Source organism: Hemiscyllium ocellatum, chromosome 20, assembly GCF_020745735.1.
Source record: "Hemiscyllium ocellatum isolate sHemOce1 chromosome 20, sHemOce1.pat.X.cur, whole genome shotgun sequence".
Taxonomy (NCBI): domain Eukaryota; kingdom Metazoa; phylum Chordata; class Chondrichthyes; order Orectolobiformes; family Hemiscylliidae; genus Hemiscyllium; species Hemiscyllium ocellatum.
The window spans coordinates 20,497,756-20,522,488 of NC_083420.1; the positions used below are offsets into that span (position 1 = coordinate 20,497,756).

The 24,733-nt window shown below is 39.8% G+C and overlaps 1 protein-coding gene across 2 annotated transcripts in view; it reads left to right on the top strand.

The window, feature by feature from the left end:
* Positions 1–2,625: 2,625 nt before the first annotated feature.
* The window catches only part of LOC132825167 (platelet-derived growth factor subunit A-like), a 36,909-nt gene continuing 14,801 nt past the window's right edge, over positions 2,626–24,733 (top strand). Inside the window, exons 1-4 of one of the 2 annotated variants that reach the window (XM_060840191.1) lie at positions 2,626–3,505; positions 4,576–4,672; positions 11,184–11,288; positions 21,158–21,345. In XM_060840191.1, coding sequence (XP_060696174.1) covers positions 3,446–3,505; positions 4,576–4,672; positions 11,184–11,288; positions 21,158–21,345 — 450 coding nt within the window. In that variant the 5' untranslated portion in view covers positions 2,626–3,445. The remainder of the gene's footprint in view (positions 3,506–4,575; positions 4,673–11,183; positions 11,289–21,157; positions 21,346–24,733) is intronic. The other variant, XM_060840192.1, reaches the window with a different exon arrangement.

Genomic DNA, 24,733 nt, shown 5'->3' on the forward strand with positions numbered 1-24,733 from the left:
TGTCAAACGGGACAGTGGCTTCACTAGTTTGCAGGTGCTCACCACTTTGGCTTCGAGCGCTTGCAGCTTCCGCACATCCCGGGAGCCGCACGTGACACGGCCGGCGGGGGCATCCCCTGACGTCACTGCCCCGCGCTGGAGGGTGGGAGCGGCTCTGATTGGCTACTCACTGCGGCACGTCCCACGAGGTGGGCATGCGCAGCGGGGCTCGCGGCTCTTCAAACGGCCGTTTAACCCTGCGTCGCCAGCAGAGGGAGTATTTCGGGGATGGGGATTAAAAAGGGGTGAGGAGGTAAATAAGGGGTAAATAGGGACAAGGGGAGGGGCTGGAGGGGGAAGCAGGTGGGTTGGGGTTGGAGAGGGGAGGGGAGGTACTGGGGAAGGGGAGGAATGGAGATGGCGACAGTGGGGGCGAAGGAAATTGGGAAGGAGCAAGGAGGAGGGACAACTGTGGAGGAGATATGGGAGGTGGAGGAAATGGGGTAATTGGGGGAGGGGAAATTGAGGTGGGAGGAGGAGAGATGGGATGGGAGTAGGGGAGAGGGAAAAAGGAAGAGAATGGGAAATGGGGTGGGAAATGGCGAGGAGAAGAAGGGGATATGGGGTGATGGGGAAATTACAGGAGGGGGAAAGAGGTGAGGTGTAAAGGGGAAGGGATAGAGGGAGGAGGAAAGTGTGAGGGGAAATGGAATGGGGTGGAAAGAAATTTGGAGGAACGTGGGGAAGTGCGAAGGCATGAAGGTAGAGCATAGGGGTGGGGTTAGTGAGGTGGAGGTGTCAAGGCCTTGGAGACAAGGGGAAATTTCAGGAAGGGGTTATGGGTTCCAGGGGACTTGGTTGAGGAGAATAGACAATTCCAGTCCAATCATGATTAACCCCGAAGCTTGTTTTCACCCACCTCTGGGCAAATACAGATGGGTACAGGTCAGAATTCTATTGTGTTTTCCATTGTTTAAAATTATGAGGAAGAGTCACCCAACCCAAAATGTTAACACTGATTTCTGTCCATATACACTACCAAATTCAGCAATTTCTGTTTTTGTTTCTGATTTACAACATCCGCAGTTCTTTCAGTTTTTATTAAGAAATGTGGAAAACAGGAATACTATGGGAGTAGAACAATACTTTGCCCAAGGAGAATTTTTTTAGTAATATTTCTCCCACACCCTTCCACATTGTAATCGTGTGAAGTGAAGAACTGTGGGAAATGATATGTATGGAAAATGAACAGAGGCATTGACTAGATAGGCCAAGTGGCCTAGTTTTTCATTATAATTTCATTCTTCTGCTGTCATCTTTCTTTCCATTCCCTGGTTTTGCTGTCTCTTCTTCCTTCCCTTTACATTCTGGCCATCTATTCTCAAGTTTCTTGCCCCATTGCACCTTCTCCCTCCTTCCCATATTGCTCCTCCTCTCCACTATCTCCCACTTAATTCCTTTCCCCATTTCTCCTGCATCCATTATCTCCCTCCACGTTTCCATCACCTACTCTCATGTTCTTCCATCGCTTCTGACTGTCACTCCACATTGTCCTTCAGGCCCACACTTTCTGAACCTTCTTCCTCCACCTCCATTTCTCTCCATCCTGTCTTGCTTTCAAAGCCATCCTTGTCCTGACACCTCTCACTACTCCATATCCACCATCTCCTCCACCCTCTCTAATTTTTCAGCCACTTTCTGCCCTACCATTTTCCACTCTCCTGTCCACCTCCTCTTGCTGTCTCCACATTCTATCCGTGTAAAAAGTGAGGTCTGCAGATGCTGGAGAGCAGAGCTGAAAATGTGCTGCTGGTTAAAGCACAGCAGGTCAGGCAGCATCCAAGGAACAGGAAATTCGACGTTTCGGGCCAGAGCCCTTCATCAGGAATGAGGAGAGGGTGCCAGGCAGGCTAAGATAAAAGGTAGGGAGGAGGGACTTGGGGGAGGGGCGATGGAGATGCGATAGGTGGAAGGAGGTCAAGGTGAGGGTGATAGGTCGGAGTGGGGTGGGGGCGGAGAGGTTAGGAAGAGGATTGCAGGTTAGGAGGGCGGTGCTGAGTTCAAGGGAATCGACTCCACATTCTATCCCCCAATCCCATCTCAACCCTTCATCTACCTCTACCACTACCCAATTCACACCATCCCTCCCCCCCATCCCTTCCTGTACCACCTCAACTCTACCACATCCACCATCTTCTCACCCACTTGCTCCACCCACTGCTCCTCACTTCCTCACCCATTATCCCCTCCCCAATCTCTCCCTCCCACCTCCTCCCCTACTGCCCTCATTCATCCCCCTCACCCATTTACCACATTCTATATTCCCATTTCCCCCTTACCCATCTCCCCCACCCATCCACTCCCCTATTCCTCCATACCCATCCACGCCTCCCCTATTCCTCCTCACCAGCCATCCTCATCCTTATTTCCACCCATCCCCCTAATTCGGTCTATTCCCCAAATGTACCCATTCTTTCCCCCCCGGTCACCCACTACCCTCTCCGGGATTAGGAACCTAAATTCTCTGCTGGCCATGTACAAGTGAGTGGAAAGGCGGAGCTGGGTTTCCAGGCTTGCAGGGACCGGGCCGGGTCAGAGTGAGTCCGCCGCGCATTGCAGTGAGCTCAGCGTGTGCCCAAGGACAGCAGCCGCGGGCCGTAAGAAACTCCTGCCTGGGCGGTGACCGTGTGCGAGAGCCGCCTCTCGCTGCCCTCATCAGTCGCCAGTCGGCGGCTCGATGTGAAGCTGCCTCAGTCTGAAGCCCTTTCCAAGGTTGGAGCTGGGGGAGGGGGGTATGAGGAGCTCCACAATTAGCCTCTGTTCCTGTGTAAGAGTGGGACCATCCAAGGCGCTTCTGCACCGGCTCCAGCATTTTCCATCCGAAGTAGCAGAAATTTCTGAACCCTTTCTCCTTGGCGGACCGCCTGAACTTCAGCCGCGACCCTATAAACTGCAGGAATTAACACCTTGACCCCCAAGTGAATTCAGAATTAAATTGGGGGGAAACCCCAAGGAAAAAACTTTGCCAGATTTTGAGTTCTCTCTTAATCTGGGTCTTTAAGTGGGATCGTCCAAGGGGTGAACTTTCAAAGGAACGGGAATAAGTCGGATTTTATGATAAATTCTCTCTCATACAGAGTGTGTGTCCCATCCCCTTTTTTTGTGAGCAGCCAGACAGGTGATGGGCGTATCAGTCCGGTGCAGTGTTGACTCATGGGTTTTTCAGTTTGGTCTGATCTGAACAAATATGCAGATCTACCGGCTGGTCTGCTGCTGATGCCAGAGAGAGAGAGAGAGGGGGGACGGCAAGGAAACGTACAAATCCAATGTGAAACAGGGAAAAAAAAATCCTCACACTCTTAGTGACTTTTCCGAGGGATGGTACTGATTTTTTCTGCGACAGGGGCGCCGCTGAAGCTCCTAAATGATCGATTCTCGCTACAGGACAAACTTGAAGTGAAACGAAATGAGAGCCACGGTTTATTTCATGCTCAGCTTTTGTTACCTGACCTGTACATGTACAGAGGTAAGGTATTTCTTCACAGCACAGTAACTGTTAGCCTCCTCACGGGCTCCCTGCTAGCCATGCTCTCTGTATTTATGTTGAGTGATAGCGGATGGTTCTTCTGCTGTTTTCTTTGAGCTTTTGTGTGTGTGTGTGTGTGTGTTTTGAACGAGCCGTGCTTTTGTTAACCCAGTCTCTGTGCACTAGCAACTCGGCAAACTCTGCGCCGGGTTTTCCACCAAATGTGCTTGCAAATATTCCCCTCCGTTAAAATTGATCAAACGGTTCTGTTGCTTTTTGTTTTTTTAAAAAAAATTCCCTCAGGGAATGGATATTTGTGCTTTGCACTAACTTGGTGCATGACAGCATTTTTTTTTGCGGCAGGTCTTGGCTTGTGCTTCGAAACGCCTCGGTGTTCTTTAAGTGGGGTGGAGAGAGAGAAAAAATAAGGCAAAACAATCGTGAGCGGCCAGAATATGGTGACTTTTATTCCCTTCTTGCCGAAAGACACCAGATCTGGAAGGGAGGGAGAGCAGCCCAACAAATTATTGTTATCGCTGGAAGGCTGGGTTTGCGGGTACAGTGGCTGAGGTGCCTTGTTAGAGCGTGTGTGTGTCTCTCTCTCTGATCAAAGTCTCAGCCTGTGCGAGAGTTACAAGGAAACACAACACCAGGTGCTCCACACCGAGCCCACTAACTTTCTGGTGCGCTTGATTTAGCACTGCTACATTTTACTCGGCGGCTGACTGCGAATCAGTGAGAACGAGCGCAATGGTGGTTTGCAAAGTGATCTTGCTCCCTGTCGGTCACTTCAGAGCTGTTTACTGCGGGAAGCTGGGGCTGAGCATTCGACCTGAAGGCGACATGCTCACAAACTCAAGTGCGCTCTGGTTTTTCTCGGCCCCTTTTACACAGAGCGGGTCAGCTCTGCACTCACTCAAATGACTTATAAAGTTTCCAAATAACTTGGAGAGTTTACTCTTTTTCTTTAAAATTAAAACTTTTAATCGAGGAGGAGGATGCGTCATTTGTTTAGTCGATTATTCTATTTTTATGCCTATTTTCGCTTATTTGCCTCATTTACTTCCAAGGAAGCTGAATTTCCCCCCGAATTGCTTGAGAAACTGGCACACAGTGATATTACCAGCATCCGCGATCTTCAGCGCCTCCTGGAGATTGAATCCGTAGGTAAATTATGTTTATATGTATATATTACCTTCTTTGTCTCGCACATGGGACCACGTTATTGCCTTGTAATAGTAAACCGCACATTTCCCGCTGGCTGTCATGTTTATCAATTGTTTCTCGTGTAATGAAATGAGGTCTGTGAGGTTCAGAGTCCAGTTTTAAAACATTAATGCAGACAGGCTGCAAAGCAGCTAGCGACCGCTGTAACATTACAGCCCATGTGTGTGAACCGGGGCACTCCACTTTAAAACCCCTCCTCCCCACATACCCACGAAAATAAATTGTGATGGGCCTGGAACTGCATTTTAGGAGTCAGCTCGCGTTGGCACGGCGCGTCCGCCGTCCCACACCAAGCCAGGGTACATGATATTTAAGGCATTTATAGTGCAAAGACGGAACGGCTCTATATTTGCACAGTTGGGTTGTTGTATGTCATGTGAATTACAAGCGCCAAGACTGACAGCAAGCGCTTGAGACGCCCTCAGTAATGAAGATCAGCACATTGATCCGTTTAACCAGAGAAAGCATTGTTGTCCTTGATGCAGAGTATTAGTATTAAATACGCCTTCGATGTAGACAGCACCCCCTAACAACTATCCCGAGCGAGCTATTTGTGGAGATCATTCAGAAAATGTTAGGTGTTAGTCATAACACAGAAGCACTTGCAGACAGCTCAACTTCAAGTATATTTCTTGGTTGAACGTTTGATTTGAATTACTGTATAATGGAAGACGTGACATACTGCAATTAAAAGCTTCTAAATGTATCAAACCGTGTTCCAGTAATGAGGATAGACCTAGAAGGTATTCCATTTTAGTGGAAAACGGTGGAGTGAGTTATTGAAGTCCACCGTATTCTTGAGGCAGAACCGACTTGATCATTGAGTATTTAACGCATTCTGGCATTCCATGGGCTGTTTCCTTTCTAAAATAAAAGGCCATCAGAAGCTTAACAACCACTGATTCTTTTCAAAGCTTTTGGTCAATTTACAGCGATTGGACACTGAAGACAACTTTTGAAAAATATTTGAGCAAGGAAGAAAAGCATAATATTAATGTAGCACTTCACATCCATGGGGATATTCCGAAGGATCTCGCAGTCACCAAAGAACCTTTTCACTTCGATTGCAATATGGTATCCAATTTGTGTAGGGCAAAATCCCACAATAGTAATTACCAGATAGTTTGTTTTAATGATGTGGTTTGAGTGAAATTGCATCAAGGCATCCTGCTCTCTTTTAAATAGTTCCATGAAATATATCTGAGAGGGCAAGTATAAGATCTCTGTCTGAAAGACAGATGAGATGTTGCCACAGTGTTAGGATGGTAAATTAAAAGCCTACGTCAACAGAGCTAAGAATTCATGCCATACTCTGTGCTGACGTTGTAAATTAATTCATATGTCTGACAACATAGTTTGCAAAATTGAAAACATTATTAGCAATTCATTTTTTAAAAGTGCATGATCATGGCTTCACAAAGAGTCATACAGGAAGGTATTATACTATTATAATACATATTCCCAATGAAGGAGTTTTGCCCCGAAACACCGATTTTCCTGCTCCTGAGATGCTGCCTGACCCATTGTGCTTTTCCAGCACCACACTCTCCACTATCATAATACATAGTGTGTTCTTTCTCTCAAAGGGAGAGAGTGTGGTGGAGGTACCCAGCTTAGATACATTATCTGTGCAATAAAACATTCATAAAGAGGTCACCTGTTCCATCAAAATCCTCTTTCTAGTCATTGCATTTGTTGGTAAACAACAAAAACTGGCTTCTCAGTTTTTATTTTCCTTTTGTGGTCCGAATGACTTCAGACTGAATACAAACAGACCTGAACACCTGAGCAGGAGCCACATGACCTCCGTGCAGGTTTTGACAGGTCAGTGAGTTGCAGGCTTGTGATGACTGATTTTTGAAGTAATCCGTTGCATGGTGGCCAGAAGCAAGTCAAAAAAGCTGCAACACAAGTAACACATCTGATTGGATATAAACAAAACCCTGATATACTTTGATATGTGCATTGTAGTTATTGCCAACATCTACATACACAAAATGTAATGTTAACACAAGCAGTAACAGTATTTGCAAGTTAGTAAAATTCAGGCACACAGAAACCCTTAGAACAAGTAGATTAAATAAACAATGACTTCCATAAATGGGACTGGGGTAAGAAAACAGATTAACGTATTATTCATACAACTGCTAAATCAGAAAAATAAATGTAGAGGAAATTTTCGGAGTCTTTATCTGTTCAGACAGCAGTAGAATTGTTGCACCATACCTAAACTTTTCACCAAACCTCCACCAGTTCCCCCTCAAATAAAACCAAATAGCCCAGGTTTGAAAGGAGAAAACTCTCCCAGGATTTCTAGCTTGGTCTTGGTCCAGCAACTGCTTTTGAAGGGTAAGGGATGACAGACTCAACATTGAATTTTTTTCCCCAATAAGAGAATGGGAACTGAAAATAGCATTTTCAAGTTTCCGAGATATTAAAAAGTAAATTATGTGAATTTGCCTGCTACATAATTTAAGTGTCATACAACAACTGTGACCATTTAAGTTTTAGTAAGCTCCACAATGGCACATTTTTTAATTCATAAATTTATATTGGCTAAATGTGGTGAAGAATTGTAGCAGATAATACTGCTCTAGTGCTGTTCATTTGATGAGTTGGTAGGTACTTACATTCCCTGGAGTGGCACTGGCCTTACCAATTTAGGAAAAAACCCTCTGTTTTAATTGGACTCTGGTGGGTTCATTGATCTTAACTGTGACAATGGCCAAGATATTACAATAGGACTGTGTGTTCTCTGGTTAGGGCAGTGAGGTTTGTGTTTCTATGTTGGACAAGGCCAAGTTATGTTCTGCTGTGACTTATTCACCTTCACTATAGTAAAGCCAGCTGCAAATACTTGCTGTCAAAATTAAAAATGCTTGGACAAGGTACTGGTGGGTGCCAATGCCTATAGATTACAACCCAGCAAATAACAACAATTTGTACTTGTATTAGGCTTTTTAAGGTAATAAAATATTCCAAGGTGCTTCAAAGATGTTCTATAATATAAATATGTCACTAAGATATTTAAGGAGATATTAGGTCAGAATACTGAAGGCTTGGACAAAGGTAGGTTTTAAGGATTACTTTAAAAGTCAGAAAGCGAGGTAGAGAGATGTATAGGTAGGGAATTCCAGAACTTGGGGCCAAGATAATTGAAGGTGCAGTCACCAGTAGTGGAGTGATTAAAATTGGGGATACTCAAAAGGTCAGAATTAGTCTGCAGATACCTCAAATAGTTGTGGGGCTGAAGTGGATTGAACCAAAAGGGAGGAGTGAGGCCATAGAAGGATTTGAAGACCAGAATAAGAATTTTTAACATCAAAATTTAGCTTGACTGGGAGTTAGTGTAAGTTAGTCAGTCCAGTAGCGAGAGGTGAACAGGACTTGGTGTGAGTTAAGACATATGTAACATGGTTTTAAATGGTCTCAGGTTTACAGATGAGCATAATTGGAAGACCAGCCTGCAGTGTAGTAGATTGCTGGATTCTTGAGTTAATGAAAGTCATAGTCATAGTCAGAAAGTATGAGAGAAATGAGAGTTTCAATGTTACTAAGGTAGACTTAGAAATGGTGTAAATACGAGGTCGAAGGTTCACCTCAGGAGTAAAATATGACACCAAGGTTACAAACAAATCGGCTTGATCTTGGATTGTTGCCAAGGGCAAAGATGGAGCAGGTAGCTAGGAAATGGGATATTAAGTCAATGCACCTGAGAGGGAGGTTTCTAAACCTCCTTTGTACCTACTTAGTATTTTCTTTGACTTTCCTAAATAATTTTGTTCTTGTGTTCAGATGTCACTTTTCTCCTCGCTGAAATGTTCACTTATTTATTGAACACTTCTTAAATCTTTGTATTTTTATCCTGTTTTGCCAATTCCACTTTCAGCTCAGTTTATTTTATTATTTTGAGTTTCCTCTATTATTGTTGTTAATTTTTAAGTAATTGTCTACTTCTGCATGTTGAAAGCATTTTGAGTGCTTTCTGAAATGAGAACTGAAAAACTGTAGAAATTTTGGTGATTTGGGCCTTATTCTGGATCTGTAGGAGTTTAATTCACTGGGTTTATCATATTCCCAGCAAATGAGGAGCAAACTCAAAAATCCCTGTAATTCAGACAGCTTCAATAACTCTAACATCTGTCACATGTTGGTACATCTTGCAGTAGTCTTTAACTGGGGACTGACTTACTAATTATAAACAGACAGTGTAGCATGGCATCGTCAAGCTGCCAGTTCCCAGGTTGTGGGATATTGACAGAGGTGGCAGCAAGCTTTGTGTTGTTATTAAACCTGAGATAGTCTACTGAAAAAAAGATGTAATTAATTGCCTTGTTGGTTAAGCTTGTGTTATCATTCCTTCTCAGCAATAATTACTGGTTGGTGATTACTTATTCACATTATTATTTTGATGAGATTACCTACAGTGTGGAAACAGGCCCTTTGGCCCAACAAGTCCACACCAATCCTCCAAAGAGTAACCCACCCAGACTCATTTCCCTCTGACTGACACACCTGACCTACAGGCAATTTTGCATGGCCAATTCGCTTGACCTGCACATCTTAGGATTTCCTCCGGAGCACCCAGAGGAAACCCACACAGATACAGGGAGAACATGCAATTCCCACACAGACAGTTGCCCGAGGCTGGAATCGAACCTGGAACCCTGGTGTTGTGAGGCAGCAGTGCTAACCACTGAGCCACCATGCCACCCCTTGTAGGGTGTGTTGTTTTAAATTTAAAATACAGTAATGCTGTTCGTGTTAAACATGATCAATAAATGCTTATATTCACTTCTTAACTTTGATTACAAATTTGATATTTAGTACAAAGACAAAGTGAAATGTGTAAAGAGATCTGTTAAAGAAATACTGTAACTTTTCACCGAGTAATGTTTTGAAGTTCTATGCCATCACAATTTAAGGACAAAACAGATCTAAGTATCGAGAAATATTCTTGCTTGCTGTCTCACTATGGGCCTGTGGTTCCACATCTGCTGGATACCTTCCAGTGTTACATTTCAAAGTCCAATCTTCTAAGTGTGAACCCGAGCATGGAACCTTTAATACAGTTAAACCTGTTACATGCCCTTACTGATTGACCACACTTGCAACCTTTCTAAACATGGAAAAATGATCAAGCGTGGGACTCTCTGCCCCAGCATCAGTTTGTGAAATTAACTGTGGTACTCCTGCCTGCTGTTTTAGTTGAAATCATTATTTTAGCACACATGAGTAAATGAAATTGGAACTTTCTAGTTTCTGTGGCTCAATGCCACATTATCCTTAATCTTAAATATAAACTCCCCAAACTGTTCTCAGATATCACTTTGTTGTTTCAGGAAAACATTGAACAAGGTTCATGCATGGAAGAAAGTTTGTGTGGAGGATTGCAGTTTTACTAACCTGTCCAGTTTTTCTCTGTGCCATACCTATGTGGTTGATTTATTTCCAGATTTGTGAAACTTAACTGATCTCATGTGAGGTTGGTGGTGGGGATACTCAGAATGGCTGCAGCATCCCTACGACAATGAAGGGAAGAATCAATTAAGTTTTTCATTTGATTATTATCCAGCGACCCCTTCTGGAAATGTTCAGGTAGATGCCAGGATTACCAATGAAAGCTATTTTCCTTCTCCCACCTCAGCACACTAACATGGTACAAATGTGAAATTAGGCTAGTTGTTCATGTACAACTGGGAGTGGAACTCTTAAATGCTCAGAAATTAAGGAAAATGGGGGAGAAAAGTATTTTTAAATGTAACAATAATGATCACTGTGTGGAGAAAATAATTAATTGTATATTGTTAACAAAATACAACATGGGTGGGACTGGATCCCTGACTTTTATTTCTTATACAATGTCTGTGTTGATGAATGACTATTTTCGTGATTGGTATAATTATAGTAACATTTAACTTGTATCTCACAGTAGTTGTTGTACTTTGAATTAGCACAAATTGACACTCTGAGAGTCCTCAAGGGCGAATAGTGCATTTAACAGTATTCATATGTTTTATGCACTTTGCCATTAAAAAAAATTGTAGCTGTCATGAAAACTTACTGGATAAATGTACAATTTAATCTAGTACTGAGGGAAACATGCCTGGTGGATTGATTTCCATCTTTGGTAACTGTTACATCCTTGGTTTTCATGAGGACAAGGAATAGGTTCACTATACTTAACCTTAGAATCCATGGCTTTCAGCTTGGAACATCAGCATGTGCTTGGCTGTGATGATTCATGTAGCTAAATAGTATGCTAACTTGTGCTATGCTTTGAATTGAGATTGGATTATCTGTGAAATACAAATTATATTCTTTGGGTTTGATTGCAGGAATGATGACAGTCAACATAAAATATTGAAATGCGCATTTAATGTTAACATTGTACTTGTGTATCAAATGATATGGCTAGTTCTCATATATACAATTTATCCTTATATCACAGGGGATGATGATCACACAGAAGCTAATTTAAGGTCTCACAGTATTAATGCAGTAAAACATGAGTATACAAAGCGTTCAGCACCTATACGCAGAAGGCGAAGTATTGGTAAGTGTAGTTTTACCATTTTATTTTGTAACAGTATCTTTTAAGTATTGTATAACTTTATTTTTGTTATGCCGTAGTACCTATTTTGGATACATCAAGCAGTTTATGAGAGAGATTTACCAGGTCTAACAACATTGTGAAGATGGAAGTGATTACAATCTGAATTATTTAAAATTCTTTTGTATTAGACAATTATTTCAATATCACAGAATCTTATGGTGATACTGTAATCCTGACTTTGACTTAGAAATCAGTTGAGGATCAGATCAGATGTCATTTTATTTGGATGATTTCAGTGTGACAAGGAGTTTGCTCACTTTTAAAGTAATACTGATTGTCAGCTCATGTTCTCCTTATTGGTGATTTGAGGTGAGATGTACTATTCCTTTATATCATGCAGCGGTATAGATATGTCCTATTATTGTGTAGTTCATGTAATAAGACTGTTGAAACTAGCAAACTGTGTTCTGCCCCCGCCCAAACCATACAGAAATGGACTTGAGCAGCTCTGCACCTGTAAATGTTATCTTGAATAGCTCCAACTGTAGCTTGGCTCAAAGACATAGCACACCTTGCAGTTGACTTAATATTGACAAAGTGTTTAGATTTCTTGCTGTTTATTCTGTTACCTGAATTCCTTGATGTTACTGCCCTGTGATATGCTCTATGTAATTTCAGTAAAACTAATATAACAAGAAGGCCATAGTGAAAGGACTACACAATGTGGATTTTCTTTCAAATTCTTTTCTCTCTTGGTAGGATTCCACCCATCCCAGTAAATCTTCACGTGACTATTTCTCACATGCAAAATCAGATGGGAATTGTTGGCAAGCCATACAAACATTTTGTTAGGTGATTCTGCCACACTCAATGTTTCTATGGCTTGAACTTTTAACAGGGTACCTAGATAGCAAATAGCGACCTGGCTGATTTTGCTTGCATCTTCTCTTAGCCAGGACTGAACTAAGTTGTAAACCAATCAACTGAGCTATCAGAGCATTGTTTGCAGGTGACTGGGAACCTGCATACACTGTGCCGCTAGTCTTTAATTGTTGCAGGTCCATTTAGAAATATTGACATAGACCCTCTAACTTCCTCAAAGACAGTGGGGCAAACACATCAAAGCTGTGTACCCAGAGCAGGGCTTCATTAAATGGAGGCACAAAGTTATAAACTTTATAAAACTGATACTTTCTGGAACTGGCAAGGCTCTGTCTGTTACCCATGGAAAAACAATACTCTCATTACAAAAAAAATTGTGAATAAATAACATAAATATATTGTGCTAGAAAGTCAATAGGTACAGAATATGTGCCTGCTTATAGACTCCTATTTACCAATTCATAACTTTGTATCACTGCCAAACTTACAAAAACATACAATGCCAACTAGATAGAATATACTTAATAGCTTTAAATGTTGATTAATACTTAAATTAGAAAACATCTTATGTTTTCACTTTTGTTTACCCTGAGGTGTGCTACTTTGTCACTTTGTCTCCTCTAAATTGCTTAATATTGTATCTTTTGGAATTATTTCTGAATTATTGTAGTGATTCTATAATTTGTGGAGCCTCTACTCACAAGTAGGAAGGCATCAAAGAATTAGGAAGAAATGATAACATCTTTATTGTTGACCTTGCATAATTTTCCTGGGAGTCTGGTGGAGGCTTGTTGAATCAGCATTTGAAGATAAGTAATATAAATAACAGGCTGCTATAGGTGTAACATGTAAGTTACTGAATGTCAGGACCTGTCAGCCTGTTTTCTACTTCAAACAAATAGTTAGGTGAAGTTTTGGTTAGAGAGTGTGTCATTTTAGTTCATCTTAGCTGTCAGCTGAGGAGGAGCATTGGTCGAGGACTAAACAAGCTGCCTCTTCATATGGGAAGACTTTATTGTCCCAGAGCACTAAGGGATATAGATAATGTAAATTAGCCTAAAACTCTGATAAAGAAAGAAAAGCAAAGTTGACTTTGTTATGTGTTCATATTGTGAATTCAGATTAACTTGATGTTATACCTGGGCATTATTCTCACTGTCACTGTTTATGATCCCACCTGAGCCTGATCTTGACTTCTTTTTTGTGATGAACATCCAGGCATCAATTAATGTACATATAAGCATGGGTTCTTTTTCTCAGCAAATGTTGCAATTCAACATGTGAAATAAATAGCTTGGTACTAAGATGTTTTTAAAAAAGTAAGCAAAAGCAATATTCTGTGGATGCTGGAAATTTGAAATGAAAATGCTGGAAGTAGTCAGCAGGTTTGGCTGGATCTGTGGAGACAACATCAAGTATTTTGGTCAAATCTTAATGATCAACCTTAATGATTTTTATTTGAAAAAAATGGTCATTTAGAAATAGAATTGCCTGTAGGTATCTAATATTCACCATGTGCTTCTTAAAATTGTTCTACCAATTAAATCTTGTTATCCTTTCCTCTGTTCAAAGGATGAGATATGGTTCTATGCATGCTGGGTTTCCTCTGAAAGCCAGTCTTCATGTGCTAAACTGTCTTCGGTTTAATCAGTGTGTAACAGCAGGATATTTGATAAGTATCACAACTGAACCTGATCCATTCGTTGCCCAGTATTTACATGATTCCTCCTAGCAAACATCATTGGACAGTGATTAGGAGCAAGTATCCTGCTCATTCTCCCTCTTCTAGACTCTTGTAGTCAACTCTTGCCTTATAACTTACCATAGCAAGTTCAGACAACTTTTCACAGACCAGAGATTGAATGTGGGGATTATGTCAGTATAATTCAATTCCAGTTTAGCTAGTAGGTTTACTAATTGAGTAGGTTACACCAGCCTTGTAGTGTTTTTTTTTACACATTTGTTTACCTTAAATCAAAATGTAGCACTAATTATCTAAAACCCTGACAACTGTAGATTAGTACATTCAGACTGCTGAATATGTCATGGTCTATCCTTGAAATTTGTTGGCTCATGATTTAATCAAACCTTTTTTTATGAGCAAATTGGCAAAATAGCAAAATATTAGTCATTGTGTTAGTAAAATGAACTTAATCCTGTTATAGAGTTGTAATTCCAAATTACAGATTTCAAATCCTCATTTAAATCTCTAGATTTTCAAAATCCTGTTTAAAATCTAATACATTTGTGCTGATAGCTTGTGTAACTGTTGTTTATGTCAACCCTCTGTTAATCATACGGGCAATGACTGTTATGTTGCACAAAGCACAGTATTTCACTACTGATTCCCAGTAATGTACTATGAATTTTAAAGGTACATGAAATTAAATGGTCATTTATTAATATATTTTCCCTTTGACATTTTCTTTCTAAAGTGTTGTTGTTTGTACAGTTGAAACATACTGTGGAAAATCCTCATATAAGCAAACCTGCCCCAATACATTCTTTAAATTCAAATTCATGCCCCAACCTGTTGCAGAGAAGCTGAAGACACATTGTACTGCTGCAAAACGTGTTTATATCTGCATCAATATACCTAGAACAGTCAAATAACATGAGACTGTTTTCTGTCAGCTATAAAGATTTTCGCTCGTTACGTCTGACTTGAGCTGCATGGGTAGACAAAACTGGGATAGACTCCCACCCTGGCTGATGATCAACTGGAATAGAGACTAAACTGCTATGACATTTAATACATCCATGTATACTAGAACAGTCCGAAGAGCATTTGTTATACATAGGTAGTGTGTGATTTTTTTTGAAGTCCTGAATAATCGAACAAAAGTTGGAACAGGCATTTTCATATTCCATATCGATACTGAAGTTGTTTTTCACTGGCTTTTCATTTGGTCAGAAAGTGGAAACTTAACACCAAAGAGCAAATTTTGTTCTACAGAGCTTCACAATTCTGGGTAGCTGTAACAATGATTGAAAAGAAGCCTATAAAAATGGGCAGACTGCTTCAACCTGCACAAAGTCATGTCTGGTTGTGGCCTGGCTTGGGGAGTCATGTGAGAGAGAAAGAAATAATGGTGATATACAATAGCGCACAAAGTGTTGTACTGATTTTGTACATCTAGATGTCACTATTGTGCCTCTAAATAGTGGGAGTGTTTCTGAAGTTAGTGACATCCAATAGCAAGGAAAGAATCTTTAAATTAATATATTCTGCTGTTTCACTAATATTCAGGTGAATGGATCATTAACAGAGGAATTGGAATGTTCCTTGTTAGTTTTACCTCACTTGTTCCTCCTTATTCCTGCCACTTTTCACTCTTCCTGCCCTAAGTGCTACTTAGGGAGTACAATTTCTTGATGTGTAATGTTGACTCATGACCATTCTTTATGTGTGCGTCTGCGTATGTGCGTGTGTTCATGACTGGTTGTGGGGTTGGTGATAGAGTGAGGACAATCCTACCATTATCAAAGTACACTTTGCAGCAAGATCCATCAAATAGTAATTAGCAATGTAAACCTTAATCAATTTTTAAAAATTCTTTCCTTTCCAGTTGACCATAGAATTGGTCAACTCAGTTCACTTAACTTAAGCCAGACACCTCCAAACAATTGACTCAACCTGACTACGAACTTTTCTGCTTCGATGCTTTCTGATCTCAACTTTGATCAAAGGCAAATTGGACATCTGTTATCACCCATTATAGTAGTCTGGATTTCAAATATTTACTTTGTTATTTGCAGCTTCTAAAATTTAATATAAACATACTAGTTAGTAGCTGAAGTAGGCCATTTGGCCCCTTGAACTGTTCTGCCATTCAATAAAATTTTGACTGATCTAAGTGTTCTTTCCTTACCACCCTGATACCCTTAACTTTCTTCTCCAAAATGGAGAGATATACTTTCAGCATCCACCTATTTAAGTCCCATCAGGATCAATAAGGTCACCTCTCATTCTTTTAAACAGTGTGGATACAGATCCAACTTTTCCAACCTTCATAAGATAACCCTTTCATATTGGGAAACAATCATGTGAGTTTTTTCTGAACTGTTTCTCATGGAACTATGTCCTTTTTTAAATAATTGATACTTTGAATTATTTTGTCTTACTAAAGTTGAGGATGACACAAGGATACCAAAGGGATAGGTTCAGGTTAAATGAATTAGCAAAAATTATCAGATGGAGTATGTCAGAAAATGTGATGTTCTGCACTTTGGTAGGGAGAATAGAAGAGCTAAATATTATTTGAAAAGGGAAAGACTGCAGAAAGCTTCAGCACAGAGGGGTTTATGGATTCTCGTGCATGAATCTCAAAAAGCTAGCGGCCAAATTCAGTGGCTCATAGAGAAGGCACATGAACTGTTGACCTTTAGATAAAAGAGAATGGAGTATAAAAGTAGAGATTCTTGATTGTAGGGGATCAAGGATTTCGGGAGAAGCCAAGAGAATGGGTTTGAGAAACTCCAGAGCCATAGTCGAATGGTGGAGCAAACTCGATAGCCTCATTGCTAATGTATCTAAGGGTCTTATGGAAGTCTTGCTAAAACTAAAGCACAATTAGACCTCATTTGGAATACTGTGAACCATTTTGGTCCTCATCTCTAATGGCACATAAGTGGAGGCAGTCCGGAGAAAGTTCACTAGGGTATGCTAGCATGGAGGAATTTTATTATGGGAAGAGGCAGAGGAGAGTAGGTTGAGTTTGTCTTTATTGATGATAAGAGTGAGAGGAGACCTTGTTGAAACGCAATATTCATAAGGGGCTTTACAAGATCAAGAGATGTATCCCCTGGGGGGATAATCTCAGACTAAGAGGATGCCTATTTAAGACTGAGATGAAGTGGATTTTTTTCTGAGGGTCGACAATCTATGGAATGTTTACCAAAGAAGGCTGACAAGGATTGGTCATTAAGCATATGTGAAGCTGAGATAGACAGACAGGTTTCTAATCTGTAAAGGAATCAAGAGTTATGGGAGAAAAGGCAGGAACGTGGAGTTGAGTATTGTCAGATCAACTGTGATCTTGTTGAATGGCTGAATACTTCTGCTTGTACACCTTATGGTGTAAGTACATGGACTTCTCTTAGGCCTCATGTAGAGTCACTTCCATTGGCCCTTCTGTTGTGGACTTCTTCTGCACTGAAAGAAAGATATAGAATTAGAAATTCTGGTTGTTCAGAAGTATCAGTGGCAATGATGAATGTGTAAAATAGGAGCTGAAAGAGATCATGTAGCACGTTGAGACTGCTCTTTCATTCAATAAGTTCATGACTGATTTGTGTTTCAAATTCAAGTCCAAGTTTTCACCATCATTTGAGATAGGATTCCAAAATTGTGCAATCCTCATCTCTGTTCTTAAAGAATGACCCCTAATTTTAAAAGTGCCCCCTGGTTCTGGATGACATGCAAAAAGAAACATAGTTCCTATGTTTGTCTCAATAAGATCATTCAGGGTCTTGGACCTAGTCACCCCTCACTCCAGTGGACACTAATCCAGCCTGTCCAACCATCTCAATAGGCATCCTGCTTATTCCATGGATCAATGTAGTAACCTCTGTTTATCTATCTACAATACATTTACATGCTTAAACAGGGAGACAAAATTTCACAATATATTTGAGGTACGGTTTCAACAGTGCTCTGTATAACAGTAGCATACCACCAATTTTGGTTTCATTTGCAAGCTTACTAACCACACTTTCTGTATTCACATCCAAATCATTTATTAAAATGATAAAAGCGGTGGACCCAGCACCGATTCTTGTGGCACACCGCTGGTCACAGGCCTCCAGTCCAACTCTCCCCTGGCTCCCTCTGTCTCCTACCTTCAAGCCAATTTTGTATTCAGATGGCTAGTTCTCCTTATATTCCATGTGATCTAATCTTGCTAACCAATCTACCATGCAGAGTCATGTCGAATGCCTTGCTGGAGTCCACATGGACAATGTCTACCACTCTGCCTTCATAATCTTCTCTGTTACATCTTCAAAAAAAAACTCATCCAAGTCGGTGAGTCATGATTTCCCACATACAAAGTCATGTTGACTATCCCTAATCGGTCCTTACCTTTCCAAATACATGTAAAACCTGTGCCTCAGAATTCTCTCTAAGACATCACTGATGTCAGGCTCACTGGTTTGTAGTTCCCTGGCTTTTCCTTACCACATTTCTTAAATAATGGCACCGTGTTAGCTAACCTCCAGTCTTCTGGCACCTCACCTTTGGCTACTGATGATACAAATATCTCAGCAAGGGGTCCGGTAATCGCTTCTCTAGCTTCCCATAAAGTTCTGGGGTACATCTGATCAGGACCCAGGGATTTATCCACCTTCATGCGTTTTAAGAAAAGCACCACCACCTCTGTAATATTGACACTTTCCAAGATTCAATATTGTTTGTGGTGCATTTTTCCTGGCAGTACATCATTTCAAAATCTTCTAAAGAAAGAATGTGTCACATTTATATAGCAACTTTCATGATTTTAGATTGTACCAAAGCGCTTTAGTTAATTAAGTGTTTGAAAAGTGTAGCTACTGTTATAATATGGGAAATAAGACAGCCATTTTAGGCACACCAAGGTGTTACGAACTGAAACATGATAATGACCACATCACCTGTATTTGTGTTGACTGAATGTATATTGTTGACAAGGACACAAGAGATAACATGCCGAAATACCGATAGAACCTCTTGAATGGAATTGTGTGGGTTCTCCTTTGACAGCAGTTTTGGGCAAGATCCAACTCCTCTTTAATCCCCATATTGTATAAATAGAGTATGTTATTTAGCAAATAAATCCAAATAACATGAAGTCATTCATATAAAGCTTTCAAAGGGCATGTAAAACATAGTGCATCCTCACCTAGTTGTTCATGTTGTCACTATGCTACAGTATGGATTTTCTACATAGAGTACTGTGTAATCTGTGTCTTTCGTGTTCTGGGCTCTTAAGTTCCTTTGCTTATAAAGAAAATGTATTCTTGAAAAAAATATCTGGAAAAAGTAGATAAGTAGTGAAACTTGGGTATGGTTACAGAGTATTATGATAAAGAAGAGGCCCTTTGGCCCATCAAGTCATTTCTGGCCTCTCTACACTAATCCCATTTTCCAGAACTTGGCCAATTGTCTTGAATGTTAGGTGTCCAGTTATAAGTCTGTATTTGGTGCTGAAGGCAGGCAATGAGAAAATGGAATGACTCCCACACTTAAAAGTTGGATTGGTTAACATGCTACCTCATGCGGTAGTGAGAGATATAGATTAGAAATCTCTAAACTTTTATTCATGTTCTGTACTCTTAGTCCTCAAGCCAAGAACAGTTGGGTTATTCAGTTGGCTTCTGTATTTCAGGCCAGTCAAAGGAAACAGATCAGGCAAGGTGCCTGCTTCCAATTATTTCCACATGACCTGCACAATGGGAAAATACCGACTTGTGAATGAGTTTGATCTGCTAGTGTTTATAATACTATTTAAGTAGTAATTTATACCTTCAGAGTAGGAAGAATAACGTCATTTTAAAAAATGTAAAGAGAGGAACACGTTAGGGAGAGGGGAAAAGGTAGATTGGAAAGTAATCTGTGCACAACTGCAGTGTTGTAAGCCACTGGAATGAAAGCAGAGCTTCTCTGACCACATGTGTGTGGTGCTAGTTATGAATGGCACACTTCCATTGTATGGTTTCTGGGTGTGATTGTAGTGGTATGCAAGCAAGTGCAATGTACACATCCCTGCTGGCTGAATCAGAAGGTAATGATTAATGCATTTTAAAGTTTTTTTGTGTAATAATAGATATATCAGGGGACTTTATACCTGACCATTGCCTACTATTCAGTCTATAAATGACAAGATCTTAGAACAAATAACATTTTTTCCCCTGCAATTGTTTATTAGGTTCCTTGTGTAATTTTGTTTTGACCATTTAACATGTTCATGATATGCTTTCTTCAGCTAATGTCATTCTATTAAACAGAGACCAGTGTACTTTAATTGCAATTAGTTAAGATACTGAGACTAAAGGATGAATTTCAGAAGGGTTTAGGTGCTGTGCTTGATTTGGGCTTAAATGAGCACATTAGGCACAATGCCAACTCACCTTAGGCCCACTTCTGTATGGTGTTTGTTAGTTTCCTTTACCATTGGGATATTGGCAACAAACACTTTTAATGTTAATCACTGTTAATTGCATATGTAACTCCATGAGAAGCTGCACTGTTTTGCATGCTACTGACCTCTATAATATATTAAAGTGTGGCTGGTTCAATAGAAAATGCACTGTTGTGTGTGGTAGTGCCATATAATTACAAAGGTCCAAGGTTTAATTGCTAATTCATATTGAGTTAACTGAAGCAGGAACATGTTGCAATGGACCCACATGGTGCTTTTCAGGTTAAACTATTTTTCTTCATTAATCTGTTCAGAGATGGTATTACACAACTTTGGCGCAGGTTGGACTTGAATGTGGGCCTCCTGATCCAGGGGTAGGGATGCTACCACTGTACCGCAAGAGGATCCCCTTTAGGTGAAAGAAAGAAAGGATTAAGCAAAACTCCTTCTATTGATCTCTTTCAAATAACCCCTGGTGGAATGTATGGATGTCAACAGTTGGCAAGGTAGTTGAATAAATTGCTGACGCTCACCATGAGACTCATATGTGACTGGTTAGTTACATACCAGATGGTTGTTTTTGCTGTTGAATCTATACCTTCAGCAAGCCAATCTGCAGGAATGTAAAATAAAAACCCGGAAAATGCATTTATAACGAGGATGAAAAGTCCTGACTGTTTTTCTAAATATGTTTGCCAAGCAAAATTTCCCCTTTGTGCTTTAAGTTACTTTTTTTCTGACAGTAAATACATTTATTGACTCGAATGCTTTGTCTATTTTGAAACATATCTTACGAGTTCAAAAGAAATTGTTTTTCATACATAAAATATTTGAACCAATACTCAAAGTTACTTTGTTGAAATTTTTCAGAAGAAGCTGTTCCTGCAGTGTGTAAAACAAGGACTGTCATTTATGAAATACCTCGCAGTCAGATAGATCCCACCTCTGCCAACTTCCTGATATGGCCTGCTTGTGTGGAGGTCAGACGCTGCACAGGCTGCTGCAACACTGGCAGCGTCAAATGCCAGCCCTCTCGGATACATCATCGAAGTGTCAAGGTGAGGAAAAAGAACTTAACAGACTGGGTTACAATTGAATCTCACTCATCCATAATCTCATCCTATTCTTTAGAGGAGTGGGTGGAAGGGGGAGGTTGGAGGGAGTCCATGTTGGCATGCGTTGTGTGAAAAATAACTTGATATCATCTTATCCATCGTTTAATAAGCCTTAAAGTGATTTTAATTGGTTCTTTTAGGATCTGGAGAATACATTTTTGAAAAGAAAATAAACAATGATATGGTCTGTCTGTTCTTGGCACAAACTGAAGTAAATGGAAAAATAGCTCATTTATATCCTACAGTAGCTTAGCTGTTTTGGGGTGGGTGCAAAAAACTTCATTTTGACCAATGACTTTATATATTTTACTAGGAGCTAACTGCACTTCAGGCCATTATTAACAAAATTGAACTAGTATTGGAATAAAAGATTCAATATTTTGTGATCCTGTAGTCAAAATTAATGAATTATTGTGGCAAAGCTGTTATATTAATGTGGACTGCTGATGATGTTGAGGATCTGAAAATGACATATTTTATTCCTTTTAATATGAAGTAACAAGTATATTAAAGGCCAGCTTTAGAACACAAAACCCATTATGGGTGTTTCAAACAGACCTCATTGTTTTAATGGAAATGACAGGATGGGGAGTGTTTATTTGTTTTTTTCTGAATTGATATCGCCACATGGCCTTTGATGTAACTAATTGTGTTCACATTTGAATGGAACCATTTTGGTTTTTGGAAATGTATCTTTCAGTGAATGCTGGGGTTTATCAGAACTGGATGATTATTGTCTCAGTGCAATGCGGAGGTAATTTCCATGGCACGTGACTCATAAACAGATGAAGATGCATATGTTGGCAATTCTTGGAATGTAAACTGAGTTCTCCTTCAGTGACCAAATTGTGACAGCCAATTTCTTCAAGTGGGGAGAGTGTCCTTTTCTGTAATTTAAATTATGAGAAGACTCAATTTATCAACAAAAAGTTAGTGACTTATGCTGGATCAGAGTAATCCAGATAAAATGCCAGAGAATGCCAAACTGGTGACAAACTTGTTTTGATGCTAACTGAATTTTTTGTCCAGCTGTGAATTTGATGTGGGTTGTAGCTTTTAATCACTGAAAAATGTAACAAATAATTCATCTGATCATTGTGTGAACTAAGTAATCTCAGGCAACACATGTTGTCTAGCTGTGTTTTGAAAAGGAAACTAGAAATTGCTTGTCAATCATATTGTCTGTAATTCCAGGATACTTGGAAGTTACTTTGTTGAGCTAGCTTTATCTGCCTGTTAAAATAGCTTCAGCTCTATACTATTTATACAATTTTTATCACGTGCTAAATAAAGAAACACACATTTGGCTAAATACAAACTAGGAGGTCTTCAGTAAGTGCTCAGATGTTTTAATGGGAATTAACATTGGCCCTGGTAGACTATACTAAGAAAACCCTGTGATCCTGGTGGGTTAATTGTTTGTGGGTGATGTTCTTAGTAGGATTGTTACATGCATTAGCAGCTTTGGGCTAATGGGGGAAATAACCCAGCAAGGGCCTTTGTGTCTGACCTATTGCTGAAGCACTTATTGATTTGGATATTTTGAGACTTCATTCTGATTTTGTTAGCACTTGTTGGTTCAACTCATGCATGAAGAATAACCACTTTAGTGAGGCAAATGAATGAGACTGAAACTCTGAATCATTATTAGTTGGTATCATCTGATGAAGAGCAGAGAAGCTGGAGAGGCAAAGTTTCACAATCTTGAAAAAAAGTCCTTTTATAAAGTTTCTGTCTTTTTTGTGAAATGCAAAGCCAAGAAATAAAATATCTGGTGCAAAATTTGATCTTTTTATTGATACCACACTTTTAGTCTAGAGAAGAGCAATGCAGAGTCAAGCTTAGAGTGGTGCTGGAAAAGCACAGCAGGTCAGGCAGCATCCGAGATGCAGAAAAATCAACGTTTCGGACAATACAGATCCTATCGAGAATTGAATTTGTAGATTGGTGCTAATGTAAATAGCTCACTAATATGCATGTTGTCTGAGAAACACTTCATGGAATATAGAATAAATATATGGCAAGTTTATGGGATTCTCCTCATAACTGCATATTTTCCCATGGAATCTAAGGATCTTCCATGTTACAATGAGAGTTTTACTTCATTTTCTTAAAGTTTTGTCTGCATATGATAACATTTTTCAGCCTGTTGGTACAAGGACCTAATCATATGTACCGTGTACATGATTAGAACCTTTCTAGATAAAGATCTCAAAGCTTTGCCTGTTCATTGACTGACTGTAAAAAAAATTTGGACCAATGATGACTTCAGTTGTTAATTATAGTCTCCATTGCAGCAGCAGGTGTTTCAAGGGACACATTTCAAGAATTTTATTGTGTTTTGCTGTGCTTTGACTTGTAAAATGAACTGTCTGAAGTTCTATATAAATCTTCTTCTCCAAAACCTATTTGCCTAAAGGGTCTGCAAGTATCTCTGTTTTCAGTTATAGGCTGAGCAGGAGACATCTCTTGACTAACAGGATTCTTGCACTCTCACCTGAACAGTGTGAACAGATACAAGGTCATTTTTAAAAAAACTGTTAAAAGGACAAACATGTAGTTTTTGCCAGTGAGGTCAATTATCAAGCTATACAGAGATAACATGAGATGAAACTTCACACATTACTACGGTGCGAGCTCGACCAAATGGTTTTGTTAATTAGAAGCACAAATACAAAATTAAGCATCCCTTGATAAACAATGATTGTCTTAGACTTTAGGGAATCTATTCCATGTTTGCCCCTTTTGCAAGTGTATTCATGCTCCAAGTAACCATAAGGGTCATTTAATTGTTTAGTTATTCCTGATTTTAGAGGCTGAAAGGTAAGTACCATAGGTTGAAACAACTAAAAGGGGAAAACTATATTAATTAGCTGTGATTGTTTGTTTTAAAATCCTGAAGATTGTTGAAGGGAGGAAAGACTCAAGAAGATTAGCATTTTTGAAATTCTATGGGTGAGGGTGGGGGAGGGGGAACAGCAAGTTGAAGTGTAAGATTGTGATACATCCAAAAGTGAAAGGGTATTAGGCTAGAAAAAAACAAGATAAAAACATCCTGGAAACAATGACCATATGTAATATAATTTTACTTTATTCTGGCAAATAAATTCTAACTCCCGTACTACTTTCCATTATTGCTGTAACAGTAAACTAATTTTCAATTTCCTGAAGCTGAAAATTTGTAGAATTTGAAGAAACTTGAAGCCAAATACTATAAAATTGAGATCCAGCAAACCCAAACATTTGCATGTGCAGATGCACCAAATCAGCAATACATATAGATAGCTGTAGTAATACTGAGATACTGTGGATGAGTTTGTGCTTTCATTTG